The sequence below is a fragment of the Mus caroli genome, unplaced genomic scaffold, assembly GCF_978045245.1.
Source record: "Mus caroli unplaced genomic scaffold, Mus_caroli_1 scaffold_17, whole genome shotgun sequence".
NCBI lineage: Eukaryota > Metazoa > Chordata > Mammalia > Rodentia > Muridae > Mus > Mus caroli.
The window spans coordinates 34,157,180-34,177,500 of record NW_028227272.1 but is presented as its reverse complement, the minus strand read 5'-3'; the positions used below and the strand labels follow the sequence as shown (position 1 = coordinate 34,177,500).

The 20,321-nt window shown below is 38.4% G+C and overlaps 1 protein-coding gene across 8 annotated transcripts in view; it reads left to right on the top strand.

Moving 5' to 3' along the window:
* Positions 1-20,032, top strand: part of Stxbp5l (syntaxin binding protein 5L) — a 307,493-nt gene extending 287,461 nt beyond the window's left edge. For 6 of the 8 annotated variants that reach the window (XM_085832441.1, XM_085832438.1, XM_085832436.1 and 3 more), the window contains 4 exons: positions 934-1,099; positions 8,529-8,640; positions 11,074-11,294; positions 11,427-20,030. In XM_085832441.1, the coding sequence (XP_085688567.1) occupies positions 934-1,099; positions 8,529-8,640; positions 11,074-11,294; positions 11,427-11,468 (541 nt within the window). In that variant the 3' untranslated portion in view covers positions 11,469-20,030. Of the gene's footprint in view, positions 1-933; positions 1,100-8,528; positions 8,641-11,073; positions 11,295-11,426 lie in introns of all 8 variants that reach the window. The other 2 variants (XM_085832442.1, XM_085832439.1) reach the window with 2 other exon arrangements.
* The last annotated feature ends 289 nt before the right edge of the window (positions 20,033-20,321 follow it).

Below are 20,321 nucleotides of genomic sequence, written 5' to 3'. Positions count from 1 at the left end.
TTTGTGCTTTCAACACACCACAGTTCTGACTATCCAAGGATCAGTTGCTCAGTAGTCATATGACTAGATGATGGCTAAAATACCAGGCAGTATGGTGCTGGAACATCAATACGTACTTATTCCAAGAAGGTAGATTTCAGTCCCCATATCATAGAGTAAATTTTGGGATGCAAACAATATAGTTATAAAATATTTTTAAAAAGAAAAGTGGTGCCTCTGTGTACTATCTCTGTATTGCAGGGTGAATTAAAAATAGTTAACATGAAGAATTAGAGTAGTTTCTAAGTATGAGGGTTAAGCCAAAGGAGTCACCTCTGCCTTCCATGTTCAAGAAATGATAAACAGTGGAATTGTTTTTCACTAGTGGTTTGGAAAAATTGTCTCTAACTACAGTATCTGAAGTACATCCCTAGCACAAACTTAACATTATACCTGCAGGGTTAGGATAGAAATGTACTAGAGATGTAGTCTTTCTTATGCATAGATGCTAATTTGTTACTTAAGCACATTCCCTTAAGCTAGGGCCTGTTTACTTACTAGTCATGTTATATACAGACAGGCAAAGAGACAAGAAGATCACATCCCCTGTGAAGAGGGACTAAGAATGGGGAACAAGGCACAATGCGCCCAGGCACACTAGACTAACCCCACACATGTCTCTGTTGGTGCATAAGCCCAAGAGTTGTCTTAAAGACAGACTATAGGCCTCTATATTAATCTTTAAGGGTATGTGCTAACATATATGTGGGCAAAAATAGAATTGTGTTCATGTTTGTACACATACATGTGATTACATAATGAAGTATTTATTACTTATCTTGGAACATACTATAAAAAAACCATAAGATAATGACTTAAAGGTTTTTTTATTAAATAAAATGGTTATATCAACAAAAATATGAAATACAGATTTACTGTCTTTTTTCTATTCAGCTTACCTAGTCTTCGCCCAATGTTGGATGTTAATTATTTGCCACTGACAGACATGAGAATAGCACGGACATTTTGTTTTACTAATGAAGGACAGGCATTATACCTCGTCTCTCCCACTGAAATTCAACGGTTAACATATAGCCAAGAAATGTGTGATAATATTCAGGTAGGTAAACTTCCTTGATAGAAATAAATGGACGTGATTGTTAATAGAGAAAATGGATAGAGAAATCTATAAGCTACAGTATCATTGAGCCAGACAATAAATATATTCTTCTTAGAAGATGTTTTAAATATATATTCTTCAATGTAGTCCTTTAAATTCCTATTGTGCTCCTAGGTATACATGGAAGTAATAGGAGAAACTGATTATAATGGTCATTTATAGTACTATAGAGATTGAAAGTATTTATTTTATTGTAGGGAGTTTTATTTTAATCATACTGGCATAAGTTTCTTATATAGAGAGAAAGACTTTATAATGACATTTTATGCAAGTATATTATATATTTTGATGATATGCACTCTTGGATGTATTTTTCTTTCTCCCCTCCCTCTCTTCCTATTATTCAGTTTCTCCAGAGAATCTAGGCTTTATTTCATGTTTCATATACATGGTGTGTATGTGTGTGAATACTTTTGTGCATTTACACAAAATCTAGAGCCCACAAATGAGAGAGAACATGTAATACCTGATGTTCTGAATCTGATTTGTTTAACATAGTAATCTCCAGCTGCATCCATTTTCCTGAAAACAACAGAATTCTGTTCTTTTTTAATTTTTAATTTTATGTGTATAGGTGTGCTGCCTGCGTGTATGCCTGTATATGTATGTTGCTGGTACCCTACAATACAGAAGGCATGTCAAACCATCTAGAGATACAGATAGATGGGTGGAGAGAGAGAGAGAGAGAGAGAGAGAGAGAGAGAGAGAGAGAGAGAGAGAGAGAGAGAGAGGCTAGTATCACTGTGGTATGTTAACTAAAAGTCTTTGGGTATATACTCAAGGGTAGTACAGCTGGGCATATGTTGCACTGTTTGTCTGGGGACGCTCCATGAGTATGCTGCTTTCCATCATGGGCAGACTCATTTATATTCCCACCAGCAGCATACAAGTTCTCTCTTCACCTCATCCTTGCCAGAACTGACTATTTTCCTAATGGTTGCTATTCTGACTAGGGTGACATAGCATCTTGATATCGTTTAAATTTGCATTTCCTAGTGGCTAAGCATGTTAAATGTTTTTCCACATGCTTATTGGGCATTATCTTCATCATTTAATTTATCATAATGTATTTATTCATTAGCTCATGTATCAATTGAATTGTTTGTTTTTTCTGGTGTTTGGTTGCTTTGGGTTTTAGTTATATGTTATCCTTATATATAATTATGTAAGGATATATATACATATACATACATATACTTATACCCTCATTCCTTGCATGTATCTATAATTTGGAATGTTTTCTCATAGCAATTTCAGAATTTCAGGTCTTACATTAACATTTTATGAATGTTTAATTGAGTCTATGCAGGATGAGGATCTGAATCTAGTTTTATTCTCCTGTAAGGGCTAATATTCCCAGCACCATGTATTGAGGAAATTGTCTCTTCTGCAAAATGTTTTTGCCCTTTTGTAAAAAAATCACATTACTGTAGCTGAGTGGATTTATTTCTGGGCCCTCTGTTCTGTGTTCTGATATATTGATCTACGTTTGTTCTTTTGTTGTTGTTGTTGTTGTTGTGTTGTGTTGTTTTGTTTTGTTTCGAGACAGTTTCTCTGTCCTGGAACTCACTCTGTAGACCAGGCTGACCTCGAACTCAGAAATCTGCCTGCCTCTGCCTCCCAAGTGCTGGGATTAAAGGGGTGCGCCACCACTGCCCAGCTGCATGTTTGTTTATATGTTAGTGACATTCTGGTTGTAGAGCTATGGGTCTATAATATAACTGAAATGAGAAGTAATGGTACCTCAGAATTGTTCCTTTTGTTCAAAATTGCTCTGGCTGCTTGGTCTTTTGTCCTACCTATAAATTTTGGGGAAAAATTTTGTTCTGTAAAGTGTCATTGATGAAGAACACATTGAATCTGTGGGTTGCTTGTGTTTATGTAACTATTTTTGTAATATTCTGCTGATCCATGAGCATGGAAAGTCTGAAATCTAGTGGCTTCTTCAATTTCTCTTTTCAGTGATTTGAAGTTTTCATTATAGAAGTCTGGAGCATTGTTAGTTAGATTTATTCCGAGGTATTTTTAACATATTGTGAAAGTGGCAGCTCTTTTCTTATTTTTTTCTCAGCATTTTTATTACTGGCATTTAGGAAAAGCTATTAATTTTTGTGTATTGCTTATAACTTGCTACTTTGCAGTAAAGGTTTATTATTTCTAAGAGTTTTCTAGAAAATCATTTAGATTGAGGTCTCCCATATATAAGGCCATAATGTTGGAAAAGGGAATAATCTGACATCCTCTCTTTTTAGCTTATTCTACTCCCTTTTCTTTCTTTGTTTTTTTTTTAAACTATTTTTTTCTTTAATCTTTTGTTTTACAGTTCAGAATTTATCTCCCTCATGGCCCACCCTCCAACTGTTCCACATCCCACAACTCTCTCCCCTCGGGCCCCCCACCATCTCCAAGATGTCCCCACCCACACCTACCTCACCAGACCTCCCACTTCCTTGTTCTCCAGTCTCTTTTTAATTAATTAATTTTAATTAATTTGTTTTTTTAACACTCCATATTTTATCCGCACCCCCTCCACCCTCTGACTGTTCCACATCCCATGCCCCATCCCCACCTGACCTCTAAACTCCCTGGGACCTCCAGTCTCTTGTGGGTTAGGTGCATCACCTCTGATTGAACACAGACCCAGCAGTCCTCTACTGTATATGTGTTGGGGGCCCCATATCAGCTGGTGTATACTACCTGTTTAGTGGTCCAGTGTTTGAGAGATCTCAGGGGTCCAGATTAATTGAGACTGCTGGTCCTCCTACAGGATCACCCTTCTCCTCAGCTTCTTTCAGCCTTCCCTATTCAACAACAGGGGTCAGCTGCTTCTGTCCATTGGTTGGGTGTAAATATCTGCATCTGACTCTTTCAGCTGCTTGTTGAGTCTTCCAGAGTGTGGTCATGCTAGCTCCCTTTTGGTGAGCCATCCATAGCCTCAGTAATAGTGTCTAGCCTTAGAATCTCCCCTTGAGCTAGATCCCACTTTGGGCTGTTACTAGACCTTCTTTTCCTCAGTCTTCTCTCCATTTCCATCCCTGTAAATCTTTAAAACAGGAACAATTATGGGTCAGAGTTGGGGCTGTGGAATGGCAGCCCCATCCCTCACTTGATGTCCTGTCTTCCTACTGGAGGTGGGTTCTCTAAGTTCTTTCTCCCTAGGCATTTCATCTAAGTCCCTCCCTTTGAGTCCTGGGAGTCTCTCAACTTCCAGGTCTCTGGTACATTCTGGGGGGAGGGGAGCTCCCCAACCTATTTCCTGAGGTTGCCTGTTTACATTCTTTCTGCTGGCCCTCAGGGCTTCAGTCCTTTGCCCTGACCTAGTACAAGATCAGGTTCCCCTCTCTCCCCTCCCCCTCCCCCATCCACTTTCCCTCCCAGGTCCCTTCCTCCCTCCCCACTTGTGATTGCTTTCTTCTCTCTCCCAAGAGGGACTGAGGCATCCTCACTTGGGCACTTTGGCTTTTTTGAGCTTTTTGAGTTCTATGGACTGTATCTTGGGTATTCTATGTGGTTTTGTTTTTTTTTTTTTGGTTTTTTTTTGGTTTTTTTTGGTTTTTCGAGACAGGGTTTCTCTGTGTAGCCCTGGCTGTCCTGGCACTCACTTTGTAGACCAGGCTGGCCTCGAACTCAGAAATCCGCCTACCTCTGCCTCCCGAGTGCTGGGATTAAAGGCGTGCGCCACCACGCCCGGCGGTTTTTTTTTTTTTTTTATTTTGTTTTGTTTTGCTTTGTTTTGTTTGGGGTTTGGGGGTTTTGGTTTGGTTTGGTTTTGGTTTGGTTTGGTTTTGGCTAATATTCACTTACTAGTGAGTACATACCATGCATTTCCTTTTGGGTCTGAGTTACCTCACTCAGGGTGATATTTTCTAGTTACATTCATTTGCCTGCAAAACTCAGGATGTTCTCTTTTTTTTTTTTTTTTTTTGCATTTAAAGGGGCAGTATCCTTTTTTTTCCTTTTTTTATTAGATATTTTCTTCATTTACATTTCAAATGCTATCCCAAAAGTCCCCTATACCCTCCCCCCACCCTGCTCCCCTACCCACTCACTCCTACTTCTTGGCCCTGGCATTCCCCTGTACTGGGGCATATAAAGTTTGCTAGACCAAGGGGCCTCTCTTTCCAATGATGGCCAACTAGGCCATCTTCTGCTGTATTTGCAGCTAGAGACACGAGTTCTGGGGGTACTGATTAGTTCATATTGTTGTTCTACCTATAGGGTTGCAGACCCCTTCAGCTCTTGGGTACTTTCTCTAGCTCCTCCAATAGGAGCCCTGTGTTCCATCCAATAGATGACCGTGAGCATCCACTTCTGTATTTGCCAGGCACTGGCAAAACCTCACAGGAGACAGCTATATCAGGGTTCTTTCAGCAAAATCTTGCTGGCATATGCAATAGTGTCAGCATTTGGTGGCTGATTATGGGATGGACCCCTGGGTGGGGCAGTCTTTGGATGGCCCATCCTTTCGTCTTAGCTCCAAACTTTGTCTCTGCAACTCCTTCCATTGGAATAAATCCTTGTTCTTAATATCTGAGTAGTATTCCATTGTATAAATGAACCACATTTTCTGTATCCATTCTTCTGTTGTGGGACATTTAGGTTGTTTCCAGCTTCTGAATATCACAAATAAGGCTGTTATGAACATAGTGGAACACTTGCCCCTGTGGCATAGTAAGGCATCTTTTGGGTTTATGTCCAAGAATGGTATAGCTGAGTCTTCAGGTAGATCTATTTCCAATTTTCTGAGGAACCTCCAGATTGATTTCCAAAGTGGTTTTATGAGTTTGTAATCCCACCAGCAATGGAGCAATGTTGTGGGAAATATTAAAAAATAAACTGGCACATTCTTGCACTTGTGCTGCCAATTCTCTGCCCTGCTTGTTAGGTTCCCACTGGTGGGTTGTTACCTCGCCAACCCCTTGCCTCAAATCCTCCACAGCCTTTGTGGTGCACCTCAGGCAAATCCATGCTTTGCCGCCATACCTTTCTCTCTTGGACCCAGATGAGCCGCCATCATTGAAACTGGAAGACATTCATAGCTAAGTCTTGTCCTCAAGCTATGCCTGTCCAAAAAAAAAACCCTAACTCTCTTCTGCTTCCTCTCTTCCTCTGTCCAACCCAGAAGTCCCTCCTACACGCCCAGTGATTGGTTCCTTTAGTCATTAAGGGATTGGTTCACAAGAACAGCACCAGGCCCATCTACAACACTAGGAGTGTTTCTCTTTCTTTACATCCTCACCAACATGTGCTGTCACCTGAGTTTTTGATCTTAGCCATTCTGATTGGTATGAGGTGCAATCTCAGGGTCAGTTTGATTTGCATTTCCCTGATTACTAAGGACTTTGAACATTTCTTTAAGTGTTTCTCAGCCATTCAAGATTCCTCTGTTGTGAATTCTCTGTTTAGTTCTATATCCCATTTTTTTGAATGGGTTGTTTAAATTTATTCTTTAATCTTACTCTTTATTCTTTAATCTTCAATTGCCCTCCTGGTCTGCCCTCTGACTGTTCCTCATCCCAGTCCTCCTCCCCCATCTTTAAGATGATGTCCCCACTGCCCACCCCCACCCCAGCAGACCTTCCTACTCCCTGGGACCTCAAGTCTCTCAAGGGTTAGGTGCCTCTTCCCTCACTGAGGCCAGACAAGGCAGCCCTCTTCTCTATGTGTTGGAGGTCTTGTACCAGCTAGTGTGTTCTGCCTGGTTGGTGGCTCAGTGTCTGAGAGATCTCAGGGGTCTGGGTTAATTGAGACTACTGGTCTTCCTATGGGGTCACCCTCCTCCTCAGTTTCTTCCAGCCTTTCCCTAATTCAAATGCAAGGGTCCCCAGCTTCTGTCCATTGGTTGGGTGTAAGTATCTGCATCTTTCAGCTGCTTGTTGGGCCTCTCAGAGGGCAGCTATGCTAGGCTTCTTTCTGTAAGCATGCCATTCTATTCTCTTGTTTCTGCTAATACTTCAACCACTGTATTGAAAAAGAGTAACAGAACCTCTTTCCTGGTTTAAGTTTTCTTCCTATTTAACATTATGTTTATAGGTTAATAGAGTAAATGGAATTTAAAGATTATTAAATCTATAGAAAATTATAATTAATAAGTCAAGAGGAGGGAATGGGAAAAGAAAAGGAAAGGGGGTAGAAGGGATGTATATAAGTCTTAAATAAGAAAAATAATACAGATAACTAAATGGAACAGGTTACAAGTAGAATAATTATAAAATGTAAGGAATATACAAATTAAACAAAACCAGTAAGAAATATGCAAGAGTGATGATTTTTAACAATGAGACAAAGTAAAATTAAACAATATATACAGTATCAGTCATTCTTCTTTACTGGGATAGATCTGTTTTCCTCCTCTCATGGAGCTACCAAGGACCTTACTCTGTTGATGGGAAAGTGGATGTTTGTGTGTCTAGCTCAAATCTGCTAAAGCAGATTTGTCAACATGCAGAGCCTCAGTGGAGTTTAAGCAGGTTACCTTCTGGGTTGAATGTCTGTCCATGTGACAGCAGGCAGGGTCAGGCCTCCTTTAGGATCAGTTCCACAGTAATTGATCTAGTGAGATGAATTCAATGAAGTCCCAGACAAGAGTTTAAAAGAATGATTCATAAGAATTCCCAATTAAACCAGAGGACAAAATAAGTTCCTGGATGAATTCAAACAAAAGAAAAATAAGTGGTACCTCCAGACTTCAGCATGTGATAACCCTCAGAATAATTTCCAGCTGGCCAGCTACAGTCTTTTTAATGGAGACTCATATACATCCTGTGTGGATTTCAATGATAGAGGCTCTGATGTGGGCACACCCATGTTTATATTACAGTCACGGCTGTACATTCTCATCTCATTAAGGAAGGGTTGCCTTTCTGCCAGGGTTCACAGTCTTAGCTTAAGTATTTCCAGTGAATTTCATTCAGGTCATGTGACTGTGTGATGCCCTAATGATTGGGTGGTGCTCTGGATCTTGTCTTAGTTGGTGGAATTGGTGTTTGGAGATATGGTTGTGCTGAATTTTCTACTCTTCTCAACATAATGGTTGCTTGAAGGATCTGTTCTCTCCTTGCCCCACAGTAATTGCTAGTGACATAGGACAATGGCATATATGTGACTTCCCAGTGTCTGTTCTATACAGCTATGGCTGGGCTGTTTAAAGTTTTATATTTTTCTGTCCATGCTTTATTATTATTATTATTATTATCCTTTATTAAGGACTCTGGAGAGCTAAGGTCAGAACTATAAATTAAGCAAAACTCACACGGAAAAGATATGAAAAGGCTGTCTTCATGATGTAGTGCAATATCTCACAGTCTTACCTTTTCATCTATTAATTTCATCTTAGTTGCTCTAATCTTCTTTTTCTTAATTGCTGCAGGACATGTTAGGCGATTTGTTTACTCCCATAGAGACACCAGAAGCCCAAAATAGAGGCTTTCTCAAGGGACTATTTGGTGGAAGTGGACAGACATTTGACAGAGAAGAACTCTGTGAGTAAATCCTCATCTTAAAAAAAAAATCACAAAATAGAAGACCTGTTTGTGTGTATGTGTGGTTTAATATACTTTATCTTAAATTCTAGACCAAAGTGAATTTGTGACTATTTCAAAATTTGAATGTTAGTTTTCCCTGTATTTTTTAAATTGTTATGTTTATTAAACATGAATAAAATTAGTCACTATATTTGGAAATAATTAAGCACAAATATATATATATGTATATGTGTATGTATATGTATACATATACCTATATGTATATATTTCAAGTAAGTAATGAGAAGCTAGTAAGAATTACAGATCAGTTGCAGATCAACCCAATCTTAATGCACAGTTAACAGTATTTGGCTTTTTAAATTGTGAAAAAGCATTTTAGTCTGCTTTCCTACAACCACTGCTAGAAAATGAATTTTTTTTTCATAATACGATTGTATCAGTGCTATGGAAAAATAACTAGTTTGAAAATCTACCAGAGATACACTCTCATGAACAACAATCAAAAAGCAATAGGAGATACCAGAAAACATTTTCAGAGGATAATAATAATAAAGCTTTCAGACCAGGCCACCACCATTTGGTTTTGCATATGAAAACTCCCTTTCTCTTGAATTTCTGTGTAAGACATAGGTACCACCTATAGTTGAGTATTATTTTAGCCAACAAAGGGAATATTGTTTTACATGTGGCAATATAGAATTTAACAAATGCTATGCTAAATCAGAGGGTCAGACCAGAAAAGGGCCCCCTATTATATGATTCTATCCATATAAAGTGTCCAGAATAGGTAAACTCATGGTCACTAAAAGTTAATCAGTTGCTGCCCAAGGCTGGGATAATGAATAATATGGAATGGTTGCTAATATGTTTGAGTTTCTTTTGGAAAAATGAAAATATTCTAAAATCAGATAGTAGTTATATTTATACATCTTTATGAGACACTAAAACCCAGGAATTATATCCTTTATTAAGGGTTGTTTTTGTAGTATGTGAACTAGGTATCAGTGATACTTTTATTTTTAAAAACCTAGGTTGCTTTCCAATGTGACATTTCTGAAAATATTCACTAAATTTCTGCCAAGATGGCTGTGTATTATAATGTGTTTTGTTTTGTGAAAGGATCTCACTATGCAAGTCCCTCAAACTTTCAACCCTTGATCCCCTTTCCTCACAAGAGTTGGAATTACGGGTCTGTGCTACCAATCTGGCAATCCAATTGAGATGGCGATGTTGCACTTCATTTTACTTAAGTTGAATAAAGCAGAGCTCTGTTCCTAACAAGAAAACTTTTAGTATATTATAAAAACCACAAATTAAAAACCTTTATTTATATAATCCAATCCTATGCCTAAAATTCTCTAGTATTCACAGAAAAGCAGGGACCTTACAAATGCTTCTATAGAAAGATTAACAGAGAATATTTGGCAGCCTCAGATTGAAACATACATTGTCAAACATGAGGTTTTATGTATTTGAGAATTCCAATTCCTTCATGTTAATAAGTGCAATTGTAGGCTAGAGAGATGGGTGTGTCAGTAAAGTGCTTGCTTTGTGAATATTAGGAATTGAGTTCAATTCCCAGAATGCACATAAGAAAGCTAGGCGAGGTAGCATGTGCTTGTGATCTTAATGATGGGAAAGTACAGATAGCAGATCACTGGGGCTCAATGGTTAGTTAGCCTAGCTGACTTGCAAGTGCCAGGCCAAGTGAGATACCCTGCCTTAAAAAAAAAAAAAAAAAAAAAATGTTGGCTCAGCCAGTAAAGGCACTTACCATCAAACTTACAATCTGAGTTCAAATCCTGGGGTGCACATGGTAGCTAGAAAGATTGAATTCCTTTAAGTTATCCTCTGGCCCCCAGATTTATGTAGTAGCATGAACTAAGCCCATTTCCTTCTCTCTCTCTCTCTCTCTCCCTCTCTCTCTCTCTCTCTCTCTCTCTCACACACACACACACACACACACACACACACGTGTGTGTATGTGTGCTTTAATCATTCAATCAATTTTGTAGAAAAACAATGAAGATGGACAGCACCCGAGGAACAGCACCTGAGGTTAACCGCTGACCGTCACATGCAGAATCATACATGTGCACATACCCAAACACGCATACACATCGTGAATATGCACAAAAGAAAACAAGAAGAAATTTGCCGTATTGTGAGAAAGTACAGCCCCATATACAAACCACGTACACATAAAGACATATAACTGAATCTCCCCAACCTTATCTCTCAGTTTTTAGGCATTTTTCTTATGTATTCATAACTTTCACACGTACTCACCTGTATAACAACATCAGAAATGTCGTCCTTTGAATGAAAATGATGATAGTAGTTGAAATTTATGAGTCTCCTTTTACCCCGGTGCCCATCTTGACGATGAATTTCTGATATGTTTTAAATGTCTATGGCTTACATTTTCAGTCGGGGAAGCCTCAGCAGGAAAAGCATCCCGCAGCCTCGCACAGCACATCCCTGGGCCAGGTAGTATAGAAGGGATGAAAGGCGCTGCTGGCGGGGTGATGGGAGAGCTGACCCGAGCCCGGATTGCACTTGATGAGAGAGGGCAGCGTCTGGGCGAGCTGGAAGAGAAGACTGCGGGCATGATGACCAGCGCAGAAGCGTTTTCCAAGCATGCACATGAGGTGAGCTGCCCAAGTAAACAAAGGCAGCCGTACAATTGTATTACATTTTAAGATTTAATTATGATTAGCTCAGTAGTGATTTGCTAAGTAACATTTGTAGCATGTTTTGATTGCTATTTTTTTTCTTTCCAGCTAATGCTGAAGTATAAGGATAAGAAATGGTACCAGTTCTAACCTTCGAAAGAAGCTGTGACTGCTTTGAGAAACCATTATTCAGGGAAACCAAATTTATTCCCAGCATCACTATTCAACTGCTAGAAGCCAGTTTCTTCTACAAAATGTTCCATTATAGTCCATCTGAAGTTATCATAAGGGAGACTTATCAAAGGCAAAGATGCTGTACAACAGAAAGGCTGGAACCCCGGTTAAAATCCCAAGATAATGGCCGAATTTGTCTTTCCCCATGTGGAATGGATATTATCATCTTAGCATGTCATTTGCTAAGAATTCATGTTTGGAAACTATGGGGAGTCCTTTTGATTTGAAATTTCCTGTACAAACAAAAGCATTAATGCACTTAATGAAAAAAAATCTTTGCATGAAAAATTAACATCTTAAGAGGAAAAGAAACAAAAGCATGTTATAACAGAAGAAAAGGATTTATGGTAAACTACTTTCATGAATTGGGCCACACCCAACAATTTTAAAATATGCATTAGAAGATATCAATGCATTTTAAGTGTATTTGCCCTACCCAACTGAAAGGAATCAAAACATACCCAGAATTTTCTTCTCATCTGAAACTTTCCTTAGTATCCTAGGACATTCCTGAATTCTTACATCAAGAATCTGATTGCATTTTTCTCTCTCTGTAGCAATTCACATCATTTGCAGCTCCCATTCATAACCAAGGATTGCCAGGATAGTGAAGTATCGCCAACACTTTTCTTTCCATGTCTGCCACCTTCAAGATGAATTCCTAGGTTTAGTTATAAACCGTGCAGGGTTGAATCACCTCAAAGTAATTTTTTTCGGCCTGGTTTATATTCTACAGAGGAGGTGGCGATAAGTTTGCAGAAATTAGACTATAGGAACAGTGCAGTTAGCTTTGAGAACTGATTTCACAAAGAGTGGAATTTCACACACCCCAGTTTTAGTTTCCAAAGCGATATATTTGTAAAGCACCATTTGTACCCTTATCTGCCAATTACACAGTATATTACTGTTCAGACCCTGGAGGGTCTTCTATCCCAAGGTGCTTTTGCAGCCTGCTATTCACAGACCAAACTGGTCATTGTCTTTGAAGTGATTCAGTAAAACCTCAGCTAATGTTTTAGGAAAGAGATTCTGACTCCTCACACTTCTGATGCACAAGGGCTTTCATTAGAGCACATTCTAGGACCCAGCACTTATTACTGGAAACCCTTATGAAATGTAGAGCTGTTTTAGCTATCTTGGCCACAGTCATCATTATGGGTAACACAAATCCAGAGATAATTTAATGATATAAAATCAATAGCTTTGTCACTAGATTGACTAATATAAGTCAAAGGCATGTGTCAGTGAATACCAAATACCTTCTAAAAGCTCTCAAGGGTAAAGATCAGCTCGAGCAAGATAAAACGATCCATCATGACCCAGCAGAGAAGCACTGCAAAGGAAAACAAAGGAAGATTCCGACTTGCTCTGTTGACCATGCTTGGAAGTCAGAGTCATGGGACTCCCCTGACAGGATGCTCTTCCTGTTTTTAAAATCTTAAATTATGTGATGCAATCATTGGGTTTTGAGGTCTTACTAGATTTACATTTCATTTGTGTTTAAGATATGGGCACTTCCTTAAATCCAACTTAATAGACGAAGTTACTTTTTTCATTTGTCTTTTGTTTGTGTTTGAAGTGGTGCTGCCTTTTCATTTTTCTCAGTGATTTTGAAGAAGCAGAGATGATTAAAAGAACCAGAAAGTGCACATAGGAGTAGCATTTATCAGAGTCCTGAAATTCTGGTTTCTTAAAATTGTCTGTAAATCTGCCTCCTGTTATAGCATGACTATAAGAGGACTTGGCTTGGAAATACAGACGATATACACAGACAATATATACAGTAAAATATTAATGAAATTTCAAGCCAGAACCTGGAAAACATTGGCAGCCAAACTGCAACACAAAATGTATGCAATCTCTTTTTAAGAACCCAAGTTTCTGATTTTTAGCATTTCTGGAATTTTTGTTGTTGTTTGTGTGTGTGTGGGGGGGGGTTGATTGCTTGTTTGTGTGTTATTTTTGTCTTGTTTTGGTTTTTGCTTTTCTGAGACAGGATTTCTTTATGTTATAGCCCTGGCTGTCCTGAAACTCATTTTGTAGACCAGGCTGGCCTTGAACTCACAGAGATCCACCTGCCTCTGCCTCCCAATGTTGGGATTACAGACATGCCCCAAAACACCCAGTGGTACTTTAACATTTCTACATTTTAAAATGACCAGAAGAATAAGATAATTCTTTTATTTAGAAATAGTGATTTTTCAATCCAAAGTAGCATTGAATTCAATGGCTAGCTCTGAAACTCCCTGTAATATGTAACTTGCTTTAGAGATGTAGTACAGGGTAGAGTGCTTGCCTGCCCACCATGTTCAAGATCATGGATTTCATCCTTAGTACCCCAGGTGCGTGTGCGTGCATACACGCACACACACACACACACACACACACACACACACATACACACACTTGTTCTATAGCAAGGGTTCTGAAAGGCAGCACCATCAGCACAAAATTCTTTGGGATGTTAGCAGTGTCCTTGGCTTCTGCCCTCTAGATGCCAGTCAGAATCTTCTAGTAATAACAGTAAAAAAAAAAAAAAAAAAAGATCTTTTCGACAAAATTGCTTCCAGTTGAAAGCTACTATTTTACATCATTTAAAGAGGCAGACTGTGAAATATATGTTTTTACAGAAAATAGCATACAATAAGAGCACATTGTCTTAGCAAGAGAAGTCCTGCCCTAAATACATGTGTGATTCATATGCAATAGAGGTAAATTTTTGGAGAATTAGTGAACTAACAATATATAGACTAATTCCAAGCACACAGAGAATATATCAAGAAGAATATCCGTATTTCACAAGAGACCTGCTTAAAGTTCTGGCTCCAGCAAATCCATCAAAAGTTTATAAATAGACATCACTTGGAGTAGGTGCCTCTGCCATGCTTGAAAAGAACAAGTTCTCATAAATATTTAAAGTTTAAATATGCTTACAAAATTGTTTGCCGAAACCTTTCTTAATATAAGGGTAACTGATGCCACAAACCAATGATTAGCAGAATCCAAATTAATGAGGTTTTACTGTATCAAAATTATTTTTATAATTCAGAGGTAGCAATAACAATAATTTAACCATGGATGTGATTTTTCTCTTTGAACTTTTGCATTAATCTTCACACACACACACACACACACACGATCACCTTACCACCACTACTACCACCATTTTGTCATCATTGTCAACTTAAGGAAATGATTAATATTAGTACATAGAATCTTTTTCATATTCTCATCTCTCTTCTGTTTGGACCATAAGAAAAACTACCCCAGAAACCTTAAAGCTGCAGAAGATGACCCTGAGTCTTGGTTCCCATCAAATTACATTCTGTCTACGAAGTGGCATCTGGAGATAAGGCTTGTGAAGCTCCATCAGGACAAGGTGACTTTACCCCTTATTCCTTCCTCAACAGAGAAGCCTTTCCCAGTGTTCCTGCAGAAATGAACCTTTTATTCTATTCATCGATAATAAGACATGTTTGTTTCCCTGCTTCTCACAGTAATGTAAGCCATGATCCTACTGTGAAACCACCCATTTGTCTTGGGTTTGGGGATGGCGATTGACTTAGCAAGTATTTCAATCCCCCGAAGATGTGCATTTCTGACTTAGCTTCTCTGAGTCTCAGACTTAGCACTCAAGCATCATGAGGGTCATTGTGTGACATCAATTTCAAGTGTACCGTGACAAAACTGAGACGTTGTCTAGCAATTCTATCACAGAAACATTTCTCAGATCCTTTGGAATCGATTCTCAATAAAATCTGCTCTACTCCTCAAAAATGTAAAGAGACCTTAAAAGGTAAAGTTCCCTTTTATATGTCCCACCAATAGCATTTTAAAGGTATTGTTTACCCATTATCTGTGCCAGTCTGAGAAAATAAAAAGTACGATTAGGCCCAATATTGGCTGAAAATTAAGGTAGGTTCTTTGAGATACTAAGTTGTCAGGCATTTGGACAGAATAATAAAATGAAACTAGCCCAGAAAGGAAAATGATGTTTCCCTTGGCCTAGGACTAGGATATTCTTTGTACCACAGGCTTCCTTGGGGGGAATGTACAAACACCATTTCCTTACCACACTGATTCACAGAGAGCAATGACATAGAAAGCCAGCATGTCAGATCCGGTCCAGCTCTCAGTGTGTTAGAAACAACAGCTTTGCAGCTTCTCCACCTACAGTTACTCAGCTCCATCTTAGGTGGTAGTACTGTGTATCCACACAACCCAGGTATCTGAGATGATCATCAACCAACAGGTTGAACATTGTCTCTCATATGCAAGATTCCAGGAAGCATGTGCTAAAAAGTCTAGTATTTCTCTCTATTGGCCTGAATAGTATATCTGTCTTCCTAAATAGAAGACATCAGTAAGGTCTCATCTAGAAACAGGACAGAGGGTATAGTGTGGGGGAAACCTGTGGGTATGAGGAGGGATATGAGAGTCTGAGGGAACTGAGGAGGTTCTGATACAACCAAAACAAAATGCCTTTATTAATATTTTTTTCTGGAAGAGTGATAGTCAGTCTTGGCTATATATAACAGTCATTTGAGATTTTTAAAATTCCAATGATTTCAAAATGTCTTAGACTGGGAAAGGAACTCAGTATTCTTCAAAGCTCTAAACATGGCTCCAGTGTCCAGCCAACCTTGGGTAACCACTGCTTTATGAACCAACTAAGAAAGATTCTTGCCTTCATTGGCTGATTCTTAGCCCCTTCCTAGGGACTGGGGAAGGCAGAATGTAAAAGAGATAGTCTTATCTTGATTGGCATTTATTCTGTGCCTCTCACAGAACAAAAGTGAGTGTACATTTCTAACCAGTCAACTCCACTAAGTCTTTGTAACTCTGTAATATTACTGTGTGACTTGATCTTCAGTTATTTAAGTCAAGGATGTAAATTTTGACTGTCTTTTAGATAAGACACTAGAAATATCATTATAAAATTAGTAGTATAAAAGACTAAATGGTAAAATTAATTCTCAATATCTAGACATTGGAAAATCCCCAAAACAATTACTTACTAAATCATGTGAAGTTTATTAGGCACCCTTCTTCAGAAGCAGACATGTTGAGAGGCGCCTGCTCTGCTGTGGGTGTCCTACTGGACCTGAGGTTAGTAAACAGGGAGAACAACACTTCCTTGCTTTATTGCTATTCCTAAAGCTCCCAGGGACACTTGAATTTGTTCTTTGACTTATGGGGTATGTGCATACATGGAAAAATCATAAGCTGAGAGCAAGTGCCCTGAAAAAGTGCTCACACTCCAGAAAGAAAGAGTCCAGCCAGTGGGAGGCAATGACACAAAAACACTCCAAGTCCTCTCCCTCACGTCACTTCCCCTCTCATCTTGGCCCACTCTTCTCAACGGCAAAGCCAGAAGATAAACTAGGTGGTGGTTTTGGATAGTTGTACACAGGATCAAAATCTCTAATAACCTATCATTTTTAGTACTTAATTACGTGATGTTTTACTCTAGGAAATAACAGACAGGTGACCCCATTGATGTATCTTTCTTTCATCTTCAGAATTTTTGCATCTTTTCAGAAAATGACAAATTACTATTTTTCTGTTGCATTCAGCAATTGTGACTATACCTAAAATTCTTGTAGTCTGTAGAGATATCAATAAAATTGTATATGTTTGTACATAGATGCTCTCTTATGTCATGATGTCATATACTAATGATTTTTGCCAAGATTAAATATATAGAGGTAAAACATTCGTTTGCAAAGTGTTAACTCTACTTTTACCAAGAATGGATGTTTTTAAAAGACATGGAAGGGGTGAGGAGAACACACTGAATTGAGCAAAAAGCAGAAAACAAAATCTAAGTTCCCTAGATATATACAGATTCTGTTAGAATTTATGGATTGACTCGGGTTAGAAATACCTATTCAGATTTTCTATCAAATTGCAGACATATGTAAGAGTTTAGTGAAATTTTAAAGACAACCTGTAAGGCTATTGATTGACTGGGACCTGCGGTGGAATAAATATAAAGGCAAACTTGATAACAGTGCCCACAAGACACTGTGGTGGTGCAAGGACTTACACCTCAGGGTGGCCTTGACTGCCTTCCTGCTTTTACAGCTCAAGCTGGAAGAATGAGTCTGCTGTGAGTTTATGGTTCCATCTAGTGGTGGTGGAATCCTCTGATTTGTTCTGCTCTCACCAGCTGGTTGATTCTCCCCCTGGTATTTTCCTATACGGTGGCCTTCGCCAGCTGACTGTATTCTTCCAAGTTCTAATTATCTTAGAAAAATTCTCCCTCCACCACAAGCTTGCTTCTATGATTGGATCTATATAAAACTGAAAGGAATGACAACTAGCCTTGGGCTAAAAAATACTTTTGAGTAAAAGAAAAATGTATAGGGCCTTTTAAAATATAAAAGCTAATCTCTATGTCAGATCTGTCTCAGCAGAATCAGTTTGTCTTTCTGTTATGACAACGTAAGTCCACAAAACTCTGTTCACCGTTTTCTTCTGCTTCCTCCTCTCTCGTCTCCCTCTGTCACTCCGTTCCTGCCTCCCCTGCTCCCTTACTCCCATCCAACAGGACTTCCTTCCTCAAGCCTCTCCTGCCATCTGCTCTATTTAAAGGGCAAGCCCAGCACTGGGGCAGGTCAGCAGTGGCAAGCTCACAGAGAGGTGGGCACCACAGAGGTGAAGTAAGAGGTGCACCCACAGAGCTGAGCCGGGGGAGGGGCAGCTGAGACTTCCCTGGTCAGTGACCTTGGAATTTGAGGTCTTCTTTGAAGCAGGGCAGAGGCAACCCCTTTGGTTCTGGAGAGTGGCCACATTCAAGGAATTGAGCATTTAAATAAATTCGTTGAGGACATGGGAGCCAAGTTTCTCACAGAGACTACAGAAGGGTATACAATTAAAAGAAAAACCTAGAATGCTTTAAATGCTGGTGCTTCTACATACAGCACGGTAACTGGAGCTGTAACTTTTATGCTCAAAATGGATAAAGAAGAGGATTTTTAAGTGTTCCACCACAAAGAGGTGATAGTTGAGGGGGTGATTATGCTAAGGATGTATAGGACTATCAAATATTCCCTGTCAATATAATTATTATTTCTCAATTTAAAATAATAAAACTTCTTAAAGAAGAAAAGGTAGGAAAACTCTGATAATGTCGAGTACAATTGGTTATCAGTGTGAACATGATTGTCCATATATATATACATATATATGTACTATATATATTTATATAATTGTATCTATATAAATAGCTATATACATAGATACACATATAAATATGCATTATATGTGTGTGTATGCATGCTGAAAAGGTGTGTATATGTTGTATATAAATATTTCCTAATTCTGAACACTGAATAGACAGAAAGATACAAAGCAATCAAGACAATTAGTGCTGGATTATGATTTCCAAGTATTCTTTCCTGCTAATGGGCTAGAGCATCATGAAGAGAATGACTGGTTCAATTCTGGAATATAGTCTGTATCAGAAGGTGAAGTATTCGATAAAAGATAGCTACGTGTCAGAGCACTCAAAAACAGCTTGAAAGAGCTTACACGGGCCAAGTCAAGGATGATTTAACTATAAAACATAGTAATAGAATAAAATAGGAAGCCATGAATTCACACTGATATAAGTAAATATGGAAGAGAGAAAGTTGTCCACACAGTCAAATGCCAGCTATAAGTGTAAATGGAATTTAAGGGTTGCTGTTAGATAACCATTGTTATAATATGTTGGGTGGTATATACCAGTTAGTGCTCAAGCTAATGGGGTGAAGTAGGGTCTCAGTAGAGACTGACTTACATCATCTCCAAGTGTCTTCAAAACTGTTAAACATTAAAAGACATTTACACTAAAAAACATGGAAGATACCATATTTGTTATTGAGGGACCAAAGTCCTGTCACCAGTGATGGGGCAAATCAACATCTTGTTCTGCCTTTGACAAGAACACAGCATCCCTGCCAAGATGCAAGCTAGGTCTCGTCCTGTGGAAATGTTAAATAGAACTACACTTGATGATTTCTAAACATGGCTGCCCCCTAGGAAGTTTGCTATAACAAAAAGATGAGGAAAGACAGATATTCCAGATCTAGGAAGCCAAAATCCATGACAACTGCATGTAATACATGATCATAGATTGAAACATTTTGCCATAGATGTCATGACATAAATGGAGCAATTATCAAAACTCGAGTGTGGTCTCCCACTGGATTATGATTCTTTGTACCATTCTTGAAACTTTTATTTAGATTTGAGCTGATTTGAAAATAAAGTTATAAAAATATAAATTTTGAATTTGTTGTATTACTTTACACTTCAGTAGCATTATCTTATGTCCTCCAGAGCAAATAAATAGCTGTTTGTGGCTGAAGGAGAAGGCTTTGTGCATTGTTTGGAAACTCAGATATTATTTAAATATTTTTAATGTTTTTCTTTAAATTTTCATTGTGTATATTTACAGTACATAGCATATGTTATATAAGAACCTTTTCATGCAGATATAAAGTTTGTGTTGAACATATATTCTTTATCTCCTTTCTTCCTTTTCCACTTCCTGTTAATCTCCTTTGTCCTCCTAAATAGATTTACTTCTATTTTTCATGTCATATTTACCTGATTTTATGTATACATAAAATCTAGAAACTACAAATCAGAGAACATATGACATTTGCCTTTCTGTTTAAGGTACTTAATATAATTATCTCCACTTGTATTCATTTCCCTGAAAATGAAAAAAAAGTTTATTTTTAAACTATTTTTAGGTTCATGTATATGCTATATGTG